This window comes from Nannospalax galili, unplaced genomic scaffold (assembly GCF_000622305.1).
Source record: "Nannospalax galili isolate Female #2095 unplaced genomic scaffold, S.galili_v1.0 scaffold933, whole genome shotgun sequence".
NCBI classification, from domain to species: Eukaryota; Metazoa; Chordata; class Mammalia; order Rodentia; family Spalacidae; genus Nannospalax; species Nannospalax galili.
Genome location: NW_008333281.1, coordinates 538,537 through 553,333, shown reverse-complemented (window position 1 = coordinate 553,333; position 14,797 = coordinate 538,537). Strand labels below are relative to the sequence as shown.

At 59.4% G+C, this 14,797-nt stretch overlaps 1 protein-coding gene across 9 annotated transcripts in view; it reads left to right on the top strand.

The window, feature by feature from the left end:
* The window catches only part of Gse1 (Gse1 coiled-coil protein), a 359,837-nt gene that overhangs the window by 341,537 nt on the left and 3,503 nt on the right, over nucleotides 1-14,797 (top strand). For 8 of the 9 annotated variants that reach the window (XM_017796860.2, XM_008827896.3, XM_029561018.1 and 5 more), the window contains 12 exons: nucleotides 1,573-1,745; nucleotides 2,086-2,283; nucleotides 2,927-3,118; nucleotides 3,438-3,733; nucleotides 4,294-4,621; nucleotides 5,682-6,283; nucleotides 7,238-7,350; nucleotides 7,571-7,841; nucleotides 9,132-9,242; nucleotides 10,017-10,394; nucleotides 11,898-12,179; nucleotides 13,761-13,864. In XM_017796860.2, the coding sequence (XP_017652349.2) occupies nucleotides 1,573-1,745; nucleotides 2,086-2,283; nucleotides 2,927-3,118; nucleotides 3,438-3,733; nucleotides 4,294-4,621; nucleotides 5,682-6,283; nucleotides 7,238-7,350; nucleotides 7,571-7,841; nucleotides 9,132-9,242; nucleotides 10,017-10,394; nucleotides 11,898-12,179; nucleotides 13,761-13,864 (3,048 nt within the window). The remainder of the gene's footprint in view (nucleotides 1-1,572; nucleotides 1,746-2,085; nucleotides 2,284-2,926; nucleotides 3,119-3,437; nucleotides 3,734-4,293; nucleotides 4,622-5,681; nucleotides 6,284-7,237; nucleotides 7,351-7,570; nucleotides 7,842-9,131; nucleotides 9,243-10,016; nucleotides 10,395-11,897; nucleotides 12,180-13,760; nucleotides 13,865-14,797) is intronic. The other variant, XM_017796859.2, reaches the window with a different exon arrangement.

Genomic DNA, 14,797 nt, shown 5'->3' with positions numbered 1-14,797 from the left:
TTGACAGTGCCCCCGAGGAGGGCAAGTCGGAGGGCATGGACCCATGAGAACCTCACCGTGAGCAGACGGCCTGCTGCTACAGGCAGGGAAGGGAACAGATGTTACTGCTCATTAAAAATTCAATCAGCGGCCTGTCTCCTTCAATTAATCGTGGCTTGCTGTCTGTGGGGAGCAGGAGAGCTTGTGAGAGGAGGCTCTGTGATGGACTCTTGTTATCCGTCCACCTTCCCTGCACTGTGAGGATGGAGGCAGGAAGGAGGAACTGCATTACGGCTCCTCATGGGAAGTTAGGTAATCTGGAGGTGCCAAGGTGATCTGTCCCCTAGCTGCCTGTGTTGGTGTTTACTGGCTTGGGGTGCAGAAGTAAGCAGCCCCTCATTGCTCACATTCCTCTGTAACCTGCCCCTGCACAGCCCACACGGGGTTAGGTTAGCTGACCTGGGGGTGCCAAGATAACCTACTTCTTGTCCCCATATGGTTAACTGACCTGTGGACACCACTGCCAGCTTGGACCCCAACAGGAGGGTGGTTGGTCATCCAGGAGGGGCTGCCAGCATCACTGCGCTAGGCCACCATTAGCCCAGCAAGTCACCCCACAGGTTCAGCAAGGATTGGTCAGAGGACCTTGGGCCCTTACCGCCCAGCATTTGGCCTTTTGTGACTCCCGTGGCAGAACTGACCTTGTGTCCCTTGTGGGCACCACTGGCTGCCTCTCTGACCTGGTTTGCTGACGTGGGGGTTCTGTCCTGCAGTGTGAGGGAAGGGCCTGGAGGTGGCACCAGGTCTCTGCCAGTCTCTGCTCCTGGCCCTCAGTTTCTCAGTTCAGGGCATCATTTCACCTTTTCCATGTTCATAGTGGTTCCATTCTGCCTTGCCGCGGAGCTTCCTCCCCAGTCACAGATGATGGGTGAGCAGGACTGTTCATGGTATACAAAATGTACCATGAGGCCAGGATTCTGCAGACCCTGGGGTTGCTGCCACTTCCCTCTATGCCTGGAGCGAGCATCTCTTGGGGTCCCTCACCCCAAATATGTGCAAGGGTGTCCCCACATAAGTTCAGCCGACTTCCTGCTCTGGCAGGGCCTCCCTAGGGGCTGTCTGGAACAGCACCAGCATCCCCAGCCACCAGGGGTCAGGACAGCTGCCGGGCACAGCTCACATGATGGTGGGGAGCTCCATTCCCAAGGCACAGATCACCAGCAGCCAGGTCCCCAGTGTGGCTGGGCCAGGTTTCTGTGTCGTATACAAGCCCCCATCTTGGGACCCAGTGGTCCTGAGTGAATTCACACTCCCCTGGTGGTGTTGAGTCCCTTTAGGGGTAGGGTTAGAGAGAGGCCCCTGGTGGACCTTGGCCCAGACCTGCAGTTGGGAGGCTGCACTGACTTTAACGTCTTCCTCCCTCAGTACCTGTGTTCTGTAGACAACCTGGGGGGATGGACATTTCTAGAGCATGAGTTTAGCATATGGGCCCTTTCTGTACAGGCGGCCATTGGAGCCAGATGCTACTGGCCGTCCAAGCTGCCAAACCTGGCCTGCTCCCCTAGCCCTAACCCTTGTGCCTTCCTCCCACAGGACTCCGGCTCGAGGGGCAGCAGCGGTGGTCGGGAACGCCTCCTGGTGGAGCCACCGCTAGCCCAGGAGAAGGCAGCAGGTCCAGCCATCCCTTCCCATCTGCTCAGCACCCCCTACCCCTTCGGCCTCTCCCCCAGCTCAGTGGTACAGGACTCCCGCTTTCCACCCCTCAAGTAAGTATCAGGCTGGGTCTGGGAGAGCACAGGGTGGGCCCCGGGCTGCCTCAGAGGCCTTGAGCGCGTATGAGCCTGTGGCCGCCACACTGGGACTTGTCACTCATTCCATTGATGCTCAAACCCGCCCTGGGGCCTGGGGATGGAGAGCCCCTCAGCAGCAAGTAGTAGCCACATCTGTTGGTGAGGACGTCAAGGGCTAGGTAGGCCCTAGGAGCAGGTAGCTGCCGGGGTTCGCCTCAGTAGGACGCGTGTCTGATGCGAGGTGGGGCAGCAGAAGCAGCCAAGAGTCATGCCAGCCTGGAGCAGGCCCTCTGCTTACCTGCCTCACTTTGTGCAGCCTCCAGCGGCCTGTGCACCATGTGGTGCCCCCCAGCACCGTGACTGAGGACTATCTGAGAAGCTTCCGGCCGTACCATACGGCCGAGGACCTGCGCATGTCCTCCCTGCCCCCTCTTGGCCTGGACCCGGCTACGGCTGCTGCCTACTATCACCCCAGCTACCTGGCCCCGCACCCCTTCCCTCATCCAGCTTTCAGGTGAGGCGTCACTCAGACTTTCTCTTCTCCGCAAGAAGGGGACCTCCCAGGCTGGGTGTTTCCCAGGACCTGGGGCCAGACACCCAAGGAGACTCAGCCCAGCTCCATCACCTTCCCCGGCTCCCGGCTGAGTTCAGCCTAGATGAACATGCTGGCCCTCAGCCCAGGCTTTCTGGTGGATGTGTCAGGTGCCACCTGCTGTTGCTCCCCACTTCCCACCTCAGCAGCACATGGTGTGTGTGTGCAGGAGGGACCCTGAAGTCAGGCCATCAGTCTGCTGGCTGCAGCAGCTCCTGGCCTGACAGGCCTCTTGTTGAGTGGACGGCCCTTCTGACCCAGCCGACTGATCACACCAAAGTCCTCTGCCTCCAGCAGTCCGCCCATCTAACCCAGGGGAGGGAAGGTCTTCGGTGCCCATCGTGGTCGGCACCTAAAGCCTCTGGCTGTGCATGTCCTTTGTTGAGAGCCTCTGCTATGCTCCTGCAGGCGGACTCACGTAGCCAGACATACCTGTCCCCCACTACGTGGGTCTCACCCTTTTGTCTTTGGTGCTGGGAATCGAACACAGGCCTCTGCATCTGCTAGGCCAGCTCACTGTCTGGGCCGTGGCCTTGGTGCACACCAGTCCCGTCTCCCTCTACAGGATGGACGACTCCTACTGCTTGTCAGCCTTGAGGTCCCCGTTCTACCCCATCCCCACCCCTGGCTCCCTGCCTCCACTGCACCCGTCGGCGATGCACCTCCACCTCTCCGGGGTCCGATACCCACCTGAGCTCCCCCACTCGTCCCTGGCAGCACTACACTCAGAGCGGATGTCCAGCCTCAGCGCCGAGAGGTGAGCTGCGTCCTGCCCAGGGAATGGAAACAAACGCTCCTGTCATTCCTGGTCCTGACAGCCAGACTCGGAGGTTTTGTGTCTGCTCTGTTTCCTTACTGCTAAATGGGACGGTGGCAGCGCACGCTTCAAGCTCACAGGGCCTGGCTCCACAGCTGCGGCAGACCGGCCGAGGAGCTTGGTGGCACCCGGGTTGCCGGTGCCCGAGCAAGCGGAGCCCACGGCTCCTGTGAACTGCTGGCTTCCGCTCTGAGGGTCTTGGCCTTGGCCCTCCCCACTCGGAGCATCCCTTTCAGCAGGATGCCCTCTTGTCCCCCAGGCTGCAAATGGACGAGGAGCTGCGGCGGGAGAGAGAGCGAGAACGAGAGCGGGAAGCTGACCGGGAACGGGAGAAGGAGCGAGAGCGGGAGCAAAGGGAGAAGGAGCGCGAGCTGGAGCGGGAGCGGGAGCGGGAGCTGGAGCGTCAGCGGGAGCAGCGAGCCCGAGAGAAGGAGCTGCTGGCCGCCAAGGCGCTGGAGCCGGCCTTCCTGCCCGTGGCCGAGCTGCACGGGCTCCGGGGCCACACCACCGAGGAGCGGACCAAATCCTCAGAGCAGCTGACCCCAACCCGACCAGGTACCCCAGCTGAGCCGGTGCGGGGGCCGACCCGGCCTGGGGGGCGAGGGGTGTTGGTGCCCAGCTCTGCAGGAGCCCTGGTGTTTTAGCGTCCGCTGTTGCTGTGCACGGCTGGGAGGAGGGCTCCATGGCACCCTGGGTCATGCAGGAGGCCGGGGTGGCCCTAAGCACATGAGGAGTCAGATGTGGCCAGAGCGTTAGGGACGGAGGTGATGTCACAGCTATTTGACCCGTGTTAGGCTTTTTTTTTGCCTTTTGTCCTGTTGGCGGTAGAACCCGGGGCCCTCGTGCCGGGCATGTCCTCCTGTCTTGGCCTCCCAGGTGTGGGAGGGCAGGTGTGAGCCACCCGACCCAGCACCCCAAACTGGTTTTGAGTGTCATTTACTTCCCCGGGCGTTTGTGCCCTGTGCTGCTCCGAACGGCTAGGTTCTAACAGCGGGCCCCTGTGAGTCCTGAGAGGGGAGCCCTGTCTCCTGTTGGACCAGACGCGCCTGAGAGCTGCGGGCCCCTCCATTCGTGGGCCTAGTGGATCCTGCAGTGACCGTGTTTCCTCCCCGCAGACAAGTTGAAGGATGCCGGCCCGCAGGCGCCCAAGCCCGTGCAGCAGCCCCTGCACCCCGTGCCCGCCCCACACCACACCGTGCCCAGCCTCATCTCCACCCACGGCATCTTCTCCCTGCCGGGCAGCAGCGCCGCCACCGCCCTGTTGATCCAGCGCACCAACGAAGAGGAGAAGTGGCTGGCGCGGCAGCGGCGGCTGCGGCAGGAGAAGGAGGACAGGCAGTCCCAGGTGTCCGAGTTCCGGCAGCAGGTGTTGGAGCAGCACCTGGACCTGGGCCGGGCCCCGGTGGTGCCCGCGGAGGCTGAGCACAGGCCCGACAGCGCCAGGTGAGTGAGGCGGTGCTCCGGGGTCGGAGGTCACAGCCCGGGTGTCTGCGTTGGAGCCTCATTTTCCCTACCGAGCCCCTCTCCAGCCCTAGCCGCCTGCCGCGTTGCCCCCTGGACACGCCTGGCTCTTCCTCTTTCCTCCATGTTGAGTAGGGTTGCAGTGAGAGTGTCAGAGGTGCCCGGTCTTGCACCGTCAGCCGCCTTGTACAGCTGGAGGGAGGCCACTCTGCCCCAGGGCATTGGGTTCACATCCAGTGTGGCCTGGTTAAGTTTTGAGGGCTCTGCTTCCTTAGCTTTTCGTTCTGGAGACTCCCGGACCATGGGGGTGTTGGCCCGGTCCCACTTAGAGCAGAGGGGCCGTGCCTGGCCGTACCTGTGGACCTCCCGGCCGGGGGGACTTGCTGTCCTGATGGGCCTTTGTCCTTGACTTTGGGATGTGAAGTATCTGACCTGGTGACTGTGTTATTTGCTGTCAAAACTCGTGACACAGCTGGACGCTGCGCTCTGCCGTTCAAGCCGGTGGTTGCAGTCTTGGTGGCTGTGTTAAACCTCGCCTCAGCCAGCCAGGGAGGTCCCTGATATCACAGGTCTAACCATCCCATGTTGCCCTCAAAGAAATGTTAAGTTTGGAAAAGCACCCAGAAGAGACCTTTATAAGTTGACTCTTGTGTAAGATGCATTGAGGAGCCTTGTTCATAGCCAGGAGGCAAAGCTTGTCTAAAGAAGGTTCCTGAACACCCCTGCAGGTGTGCTTGAGGGGCCTTTGCGAAGCTGCCGTTCTGGCAGGGACCACGGGGCAGCAGCAGCTTGAGCCATCCTGTGGGAGGTGGGGGGATGGGTGAGTGCTCCAACCCACCTCCCGCCCTTGGGACTAATGGCAGAGCCACCCTTCAGGAAGGAAGGACTATCCTGAGGATATTGAGGATGGAGGTCTCCCCTCGGAGGGGCTCACACTCACAGGCGGGAAGTCTGGCGTGGGCCTGGGCAGGCTGCCCTGTGCATGCTGTCGGGGGCTGGCAGGCAGGCCTCCCATAACCAATGTGCCACCGGCTCTCTCTAGGCCAGGACCAAACCGTCAGGAGCAGGGCAGCCGAGACCCCCCACAGCACTTTGGTGGGCCGCCACCCCTCATCTCACCCAAGCCCCAGCATCACACTGTGCCCACAGCCCTCTGGAACCCAGTGTCTCTGATGGACAATGCCCTGGAGACGCGGCGGGCCGAGGGCCATCCTCTGCACAGCCACCCAACTGCTTTTGAGCCCAGCCGTCAGGCCACAGTGCCGCTGGTGAAGGTGGAGCGTGTCTACTGCACCGAGAAGACCGAGCCCCGAAAACGTGAGGCCACGTCCCTGGACAAGTACCAGCCACCCAGGGAGACAGGGAGCCTGGAGCCCCAGGCCTTTCCCCTTGGACCTGGACCCTTCCTCACTGAACTTGAGAAGTCAACACAGGCCATCCTGGCCCCGCAGCGGACCTCCCTTTCCCAGGCAGCCCCCTTCGGGGAGCTCAGCGGGTCCCTGAAGCCAGGCTCACCCTACTGCCACCCCACACCACGGGGCCCTGACCCCACCTACATCTATGACGAGTTTCTGCAGCAACGCCGGAGGCTGGTCAGCAAGCTGGACCTGGAGGAACGCAGGCGGCGGGAGGCCCAGGAGAAAGGTCTGGCCCCCTGAGTGGGTCCCAACCTGCCTGGGCATGGGGGTTCATTCAGTGGGAGTGGAAACCCTAGAGCCACCTACTCACCCCTCCTCAGACTTCTGTGCATCTGACAGCTGTAGGGTGCTAGGCCCTGAGCCCCTTGATGTCCTGCCATGGTGCGCCCCAGCCCATCTGTGAAGGCTCTCCCGCAGATGTGGAGGACTGACAAGTGATGGGCCGAGGCTAAGTTGGTGTCTTTTAACCTTAATAGTGCAGCTAGGCTGAAGAGGAGCCGAGCCCAGCATGGCTCCACAGACAGGGCTGGTGGCCATTGCTGACAGGTGTGCCAGGGAGTGAGGGACGGTTCCCAGCACTGCCCCAGGCCGGGCCTAGAGCTGGGCATCTCCTTCCTGTTTGGCCCAGGAAGTTGAGTCCCCTGGAGCTCAGGGGAGTGCAGGCCGTGAGCACACATGTGGTGGTGATGATCAGGGGCACCAGTCATGGTGTTTGCCCTGGTAGACTGGTCCTGTCTGGTGTTGAGCCCTGCTCCTCCTAGCTGAAGGTGGGTGGTGTGGACCATCTTCCCGGGCTGCTCTGGGCTTTGGGCTCACTGGGGCTCTTGTCTTGTGAAGCAGTTGGGGCGCTGCTGTTTTTCTCTACCCTCCAAGGGAACATGTGGGCCACAGCAGGGGAATGTGCGCACAGAGCAGTGGACTCTAGGCCCTAGTTGAAAACGCTCCGCTGTTGGCCTAGGGAGCACCCTGCTCCGCTAGGCTCAGGGAAGCTAGACTTTTGCTGACCCTGGCCTGTTGCAGGTATCCTGCCAGATTGGAAGAAACCAGGCCCACTTACAAGGCGTTCACAGGGGTGGGCAGCAGGCCTAGCCCAGTGGTCTCGCCACATGCCCCAGGGTGCATGTGCTTTGGAGCATCCTGGACTCTGCACCTGGCTCACTGTGCCCATTTCTGCCTTCAGGGTACTACTATGACCTCGACGACTCTTACGACGAGAGCGATGAGGAGGAGGTCAGGGCCCACCTCCGCTGTGTGGCTGAGCAGCCGCCCCTCAAGCTGGACACGTCCTCCGAGGTACTGGGCCCTCCTTGCCCCTGGCATGTGCTGGACTGGCTGTGCCGTCAGGCCCCAGTTTGGGCCTGGCTCATGGCTCCCGAACCCCCCAGTCATTACTGGGGCTCCTCTTCAGCCTAGCTGTAAGTCAGCTTTGGAAGACCACTGCATGGGGACCCCTAGGACAGTGAAAGTGGCCACTGGCAGCTGTTTTCAATCTTGTTTTTCTTTCCCAATCTAGAAGCTAGAGTTTTTGCAACTTTTTGGCTTGACCACCCGACAGCAGAAGGAGGAGCTGGTGGCCCAGAAGCGGAGGAAGCGGAGGCGGATGCTGAGAGAGAGAAGCCCGTCACCCCCCGCCGTTCAGAGCAAGCGGCAGACACCTTCCCCCAGACTGGTCCTGTCCACCCGCTACAGCCCTGATGAGATGAACAACAGCCCCAACTTTGAGGAGAAGCGGAAGTTCCTGACCATCTTCAACCTGACCCACATCAGTGCGGAGCAGAGGAAAGGTACAGCGTTGCTCCGGCCTGCACGTGGGAAGGGGGTTCTGGGGGTGGTGTGGGCTATGGAAGGACACTTGCCCTGTGGTGCTCACCTGTCACACGGGGCTCTGGCGCACAGCTGGAGGCCATTTGTCCTCTTCTATACTGCTTGGATGAAAGGATAGGCATAGCCTGTGGGCGGCAGTGTCTGATCCCTGCACCCTGAGAAGGCATGTCTGGTCAGCGCACTTCTGGGACTCAGCGTGTCCTTGGGGCACCAACACCATCCACTGGGCACTGCTGATGATGGGAGGCTGGGGTGGGGGGGAGCGTGCACTGCTGATGATGGGAGGCTGGGGTGGGGGGGAGCGTAGGGATTGCCTACATGTAGGCACCAAGCCCAGCCATCCCACATTGAGCACACAACTTGCCCAGAAAGATGGTTCCAGATTGGCAGATTGGTCTGGTTACCAGGAAAACCTTTTGGACCCAAGTCCACAGCTCAGAAAAACAGCACGGCCACAGCACTGAGGTCTACTTCCCTGGGTCTGCCCGCCCCAGCGTGGGCTGCCATTCGATCGCCTTCAGGGCACCGGCCCCCTCTCCGGGAGAGTAACGAGATGCCTCTAGCTCCTTGTCGCTTTGACATGTTTCTTTACCGGAGGTGGCAGTTTCTCTTCCTGCTCGTAGCAAGCAAGGTGGAGGACTCATTTGGCCGTCAAGGGTTGGTGACTGCCAGCACAAGGCCCTGGACACGTTCCTAGCTGTTTGCAAGCCCGGCCTCTTGCCCGGCTGTGTTTGTGAGGGAAGCCTTCGGCACCGTGGCCTCGAGTTTCAGCGTTGGCAGGAAGCACTACAGACGTGGCAATCCTTGGCTGGAGCATGTGGGGGTCTGTGTCCTGCCCCCTCGGGAAGTGCCCGGGATCCCAGGCTTGCACCAGAGCCCCGGAGCGAGTAATGGAGGCAGGCGCTGCTCCTGCGTGGTCTCTGGGAGGGGCCGTGTTTGGCCACTCGCGGTCTCCAAATGAGAACTCGGAGGAGGAGGTGGTCACCGTGCCGACCGAGGGCCCAGCTGCTCACAGAGCCGTGAGCACGCGGACACAGCTGTCTGCAGAGCGGGGAGCAAACGTGCGGGGAAGTCGAGCAGAACCCGCTTCCACCTGCTGGTTCTTCCTGTCCGCACAGCCGGCCCATGGCGCCTGCTTTCCGCTCTTCTCGGGGTAAAGGGCTCGCACCTACCAGTCTTGGCGGGCCTGACTCCCGCCTCTCCTCCCCGCGGAAGACTGCCTCGTTAATCTCGGGCTGCTTTCCTCGCAGAGAAAGAGAGGCTTGTTGAAATGCTCCGTGCCGTGAAGCAGAGGGCACTGTCAGCAGCGGCAGACTCGGTGACAAACTCTCCGAGGGACAGTCCTGCCATCTCCCTGAGTGGTAAGGGAAGGCCGGCCCCAGCCTCAGCCTCCCAGTACCTGGTAGCTCGGGCAGCAGGGGCAGAGGTCTCACTCAAGGTCATCTCCGTGGTGAACCCGACCTGCTCGAGGCGGCGCCGCTCTGCAGCCTCATCTCCCTCTCGTGTGATTCACCATTGACATGGTCCTGCAAGACCTTAGGACACAGTGCGAGTTAGAAGGCGGGCGCGAAGCTCAGGGCAGGGTGCTGATGCCACAGAGCTGTATGGCAGTCAGTGTGGTTGTCGCCAATATCAACATCATCCCTCAGCGGAGGCTCAGCCAGAGACAGGATGGGGCCCAAGCCTCCGGAGTGCTGTCCGCAGAGGAGACTGCCTGCGAGCCGTGCCTGGCCTCCCCTCTCCAGACTGTCACCAGCACCTGCTGTCAGTTCATTTCTGCCTCTCTCCTGCTGAAGGAAGCTGACTTGGGGTCTAGCCCTCTTCCCAGCTCAGCTCTCCACCTGCGCTCGCTCTCTCTCTCTCTCTCGCTCTCCAAGTTGGATCAAGTAGCTGCTTTTCCGCTCTTGCTGCTCACCTATCTCTTTCCAGAGGTCCCCTGGGGACTGTCCACACACGGACTTGGTGCTGAACACGGTCCACAGACTTGAGCCGAGTGCACGACGGTTAATTCAAGGGCCCCCAGGTCTTGATTCTGTGCACTGGGTCTTTGTGAAATGTCAGCTCTAGAGACCAGGATCCCTGGGCCTGTTTGTCCATAGCTCCTAACGTTTCCCTCACTTTCTGTCTCTCAAAAGAACCAGCCACGCAGCCGCCTTCTCTGGAGACGGATAAGCCTGTTGGGGTCGCTGCCTCCTTGTCTGATGTCCCAAAGGCCGTGGACACAGGGAGACTAGAACAGCTCCGGCCTCAGGAACTCTTGAGAGTCCAGGAGTCAGCTCCTACCAGCGGTGAGAAGGCCAGGCTGAGCGAGGCCCCCGGAGGCAAGAAGAGCCTGAGCTTGCTGCGTTACATCCGGGGCGCTGCGCCCAAGGACATTCCTGTGCCGTTGTCCCACAGTATCAACGGGAAGAGCCAACCTTGGGAACCCTTCATGGCTGAAGAGTTTGCACACCAGTTCCACGAGTCAGTGCTGCAGTCCACACAGAAGGCCCTGCACCTGCAGAAGCACAAAGGTAAGCTGCCGCCGCCCCACTGCTCCTGAGTCACCTGCCAGCGCCCCTTGGGGGCACGGGCTGCATGCGTGGTGACGGTGACTTTCAGGCATCAGTGCCCGTGAGGCACCCGGCGGTCTGAGCAGACACAGGTCCAGGCCTGCAGGTGACCATACATGCAGGACAGAGTAGGGAGGTGCTGGTCGGAGTGCGTTCTGTGGAGGTGACTTCTCTGGTGTCCCTGTGGGACTCGCCTGGAGACCGCTCTGGTCTTTGACCGAGACACTCTTGTGCCTGTCCGTCCCAAGGGGCCCAGTGAGTGGTAGCTGTTCCCCTGGGCCTCCACTGGTGTCCAGTTCCACCCGTGGTGCTTTGTGGGGAGTTGGTAAAGGCCAGAGAATGACGGTGGCTGCATTTTATCCCCAATGAGTCAAAAGTAGAGCTCGGAGAAGAGCCCTCAGCCGTCTGGGTTGTAAACCCAGCAGCCAGTGGGAAGTGTTCATCCTCGTGTTCAGTCCTGTCGAAGGGCTTTTCACCAAGCCGTGAATGCTGAGCTGTGAACAGAGCTCATTGGCTGCGCTGGGCTCTGCAGTAGACTCCACCCTGGGGTAACAGAGATGGGAGTACTCCTGGAGCCCAGAGTCCACGAGCGCCAGGTCCAGTGAGACTATCTCACGTAACAGTGGGGAGAGCAGTTGAGGAAGACACCAGTGTTGATCTCTGGCCTCACAAGCATGTGCACACACATCAATGTGCAACCACAAAACAATCTAATGATTCCACAGGGCTGGGGTCGTGGAACAGCGTGTGCCCAGCATGCGTGAGGCCCCGAGTTGGATCCCCAGAGTGAAGAAGCAAACCACACAAATCAGGAGTATGCTAAGTAGGGATTTTTGGGTGGGTTTTTTTTTTTTTTGGTTTTTCTTTTGGTCTTTTTGAGACAGGGTCTCCCTGTAGCCTGAGCTATTTTGGAACTCACTATGTAGACCAGGCTGGCCTTGAACTCACAGAGATCTGCCTGCTTCTGCCTCCCAAGTGCTGGGAGTACAGGTGTGTGTCACCACACCCTGCCCCAAGTAGGTTTTTATCCTTCGTGTTTTTATGAGTTTGCCTGGGACTGCTCCTAGATCGTTAGGTCAAGGGTCTCCTCCATCATCACCTGGGGGGCATAACACACTATTTTTGAGGTGCGGCCCCAGCAGGGCTGGCCCACCATAGACCTGCAGACTGACACAGCTGAGTTGCCTCCTGCTGGAGTGCCGAGACCCTGTCTGTGTTCGGGGACAGATGCACTTCTGCCCGAAGGAGGACACTTACACACTGAGGGCTAGCTCCAGCTCCGCTCAGACCTAGAGAAATCCAAACACAGGTGACTTGGCCACAGTCATGGACGTGCCACATGGGACAGGAGCTCTGACACTGTCGGGGGTGGGGTTGCTTTTCACCGTCCCTCACGGTGACCCGAAGTTACACCGACTCCGTGCCACCTGAGCGTCTTGTCAAGCCGTCTGTCTTCTCCCCCAGGGAGCCCAGCCATGATGACAGCGGAGCAGACCCATAAGGTCGACACATCCGTCCACTACAACATTCCCGAGCTGCAGTCATCCAGTCGGGTCCCCCTGCCCCAGCATAACGGGCAGCAGGAGCCCGCAGTGGGGAGGAAGGGCCCCCCCGTGCAGGAGGTGGACCGGGCCTCTGAGGAGGAGGGCGAGGACGAGGACAGCGAAGAGGACGACGACGAAGCACCCAGGCGCACGTGGCAGGGGATCGAGGCGATCTTTGAAGCTTACCAGGAGCACGTGGAAGGTGGGTGCGGGGCGGGGGGTGGGCATCACCGGCAATTCTAACCCACAAGGGTGCTGCCGGCCTCGGGGCTGCAAGTCAACGTGCTGGGACTTCGATTTCCTGGCACAGCTGTGTGCTCTCGGGCTCCTGCAGACGGCACCTATGGTAACTCACACCCAGCCCCAGGCCCTACTTACTGGGGTGGGAGGCTATCGCCGAGTTATCTGATGGCCAGGCCTGTGACATTGCCATACATAGGCCTGTCTCCCATGGGGACATGGCAGGACACCACCCTAAGGGGCATGTACACTTTAAGACAGGTTTTCCCTGTAGCTTCAGCTAGCCTAGACTCACTCACCTTGTAGACCAGGGTGGCCTCAGTCTCACAGAGATCCGCCTGCCTCTGGGTTTAAAGGCTTTGCAGCACGACATCCTAAGTTTTAGGTGCTTTTCCTGAAACAAACCTGAGTCTAAGGCCAAACACAGCAGCACGGCCAGACCCCGAAGGGGACTAGTGGAGCACACGGGCTCAGCCCTCGGTGGGCGATGCTGTGGCCTCGAGGCGGCTGCTGCCTCCGCCAGCGTTGCACTTTCTACCACATGCCAGTTTTGACTGTTGGCATATCACATATGAAGTCCTGAAAAGGTAGTTTTATTATTTGGCCGGCCTGGAGCTCACTACCAGCCTGGATCCTCTTGCTTCAGCTGCCTGGTGCGCATTCGGGTGTCACGTGACACCCGGCTCGGAGGTGGCCTTTTGAAACAAATGCCGCCTAACCGATGTCCATAGCCACAGCAGAATACCTGTGCCTGTCTTTGGCTTCCTTCTGCCGGGGACTTTGGGATCAGAATACTAACACGCACACACGCACGCACATGCCTCACCTGCTTCTGTTTAAGTGTGTGCATTAGCATGCAGGAGCATACATGTCTCAAATGCTCTCAACTGCAGTGGAGCGACGGTAACCGGCCTGGTGTGGGCCCTGGGTGCCAGGCTTGCAGTCACGAAGCTGTCAGGACCTTTGGCTGTATCTCCTCGGTCTCAGTTCTGCTGTCCTCGTCACAATGAGGAGTCATCTTTGTTGAGTGCTCCTGCTCTGCCCCCTCCTAGAGAGATGGCTCAGTGGTTCAGAGCACTTACCTGCTCACCGCTTTTCCAGAGGACCCAAGCTCAGTTCATCTCCAGGGGTCCCAACACCTCCGGCTTCCACAGGCACCCACACTTGACATGCACAAACCTGTACACACACAAAAATAAAAACAAATCAGATTAAAAGAAATAGGCCCATTGTCTTGGTGAGGCAGAGGTTTGGCTAAAAGTTACCCTGGCCTTTTTCTGATGGCTTAAACCAAAAGCCCCTCCTCCCCGTTTTGGTTTGAAAACTATTTGAAGGCCGTTATTTTACCCAGTGCTTTCCTATTCTAACTTGCCTTTTGACTCAAGATCCTTTATCACTGCGTTGAGGTGGATTGAACTTAATTACCACGTTTCTTGGTACAGAGGGCTCAGGGAACATGACGGCCCACAGCTCCCCCTTCCGGTCCTCAGGCCCGGGCACTGCCGGTCCAAAAACACACCTCATGCAACTCTTGTCTTTCCAGAACAAAACGTGGAGCGGCAGGTGTTGCAGACACAGTGCCGCCGGCTGGAGGCACAGAACTACAGCCTGAGCCTGACCGCAGAACAGCTCTCGCACAGCATGGCGGTGAGTTGGGCCCGGGACTTCTGAGGTCCGAGTAGGCACATTTGAGAGGGGAAGTCTGAGTCTCAGAAATCAGAATTTGGAGTCTTACAGGGAAAACTCAGGTGTCAGTGAATTCGCCAGGGATCCTGAGAAGAAAGGCCTCTAACTGTAGCACTGGCCTGGAGTGGGGGTGAGGGTGGGACTCTGGCCCTGGACGGGAAGGGGCGCTTTGGGGGAATTTATTGCTGCCTGCATCAGGGTGTGTGTGTGTGTGTCTCCATTTGCTATGGAGAGCAAAAGAGGATTGGCTGGGTGGGCAAGAGGGTCGTCAGGTGAGGGCTGGTGTGGAAGCCTCCTAACCTGAGTTCCATCACTAGAACCATGTAAACATGGAAGGAAAGAACTGACTCCACAAAGTTGTCCTGACCGTCACATGCGTGCTGTGGCACACAACATGCCCATAGATACCATATGCATACGCTTACAGTTAAGAGCACTGGCTGCTCTTGCAGAGGCCCCGTGGCCAGCACCCACATGGCAGCTCACAACCATCCTTAACTCCAGTTCCATGGATCCAGCACCCTCTTCTGGTCTCCACAGGCACTGTATGCACAATGACTGCGAAACACTTGTGAGCTAAACAGTCGTTCACATAAAATCTTTAAAATTTTAAGCCATACTTTATGCATGGCAGTTTACATATTAAATAACACTGTAGTGGTGGGTTTGGTTTTTCTTGTTTTTGTCTTCTTGAGACAAGGTTACCTCTCTGGAGCCCCAGCTGACCTGGATCTCAGAGGTTGGCCTGCCTCTGCCTCCTGATCCTTTAATCTCAGCACTTGGGAGGCAGAGGCAGGCTGATCTCTGTGAGATCGAGGCCAGCCTGATCTACATAGCAAGTTCAGGCCAGCTGGGGCTACAGGGAGACCCTGTCTCAAAAAGACACCCCCCCCC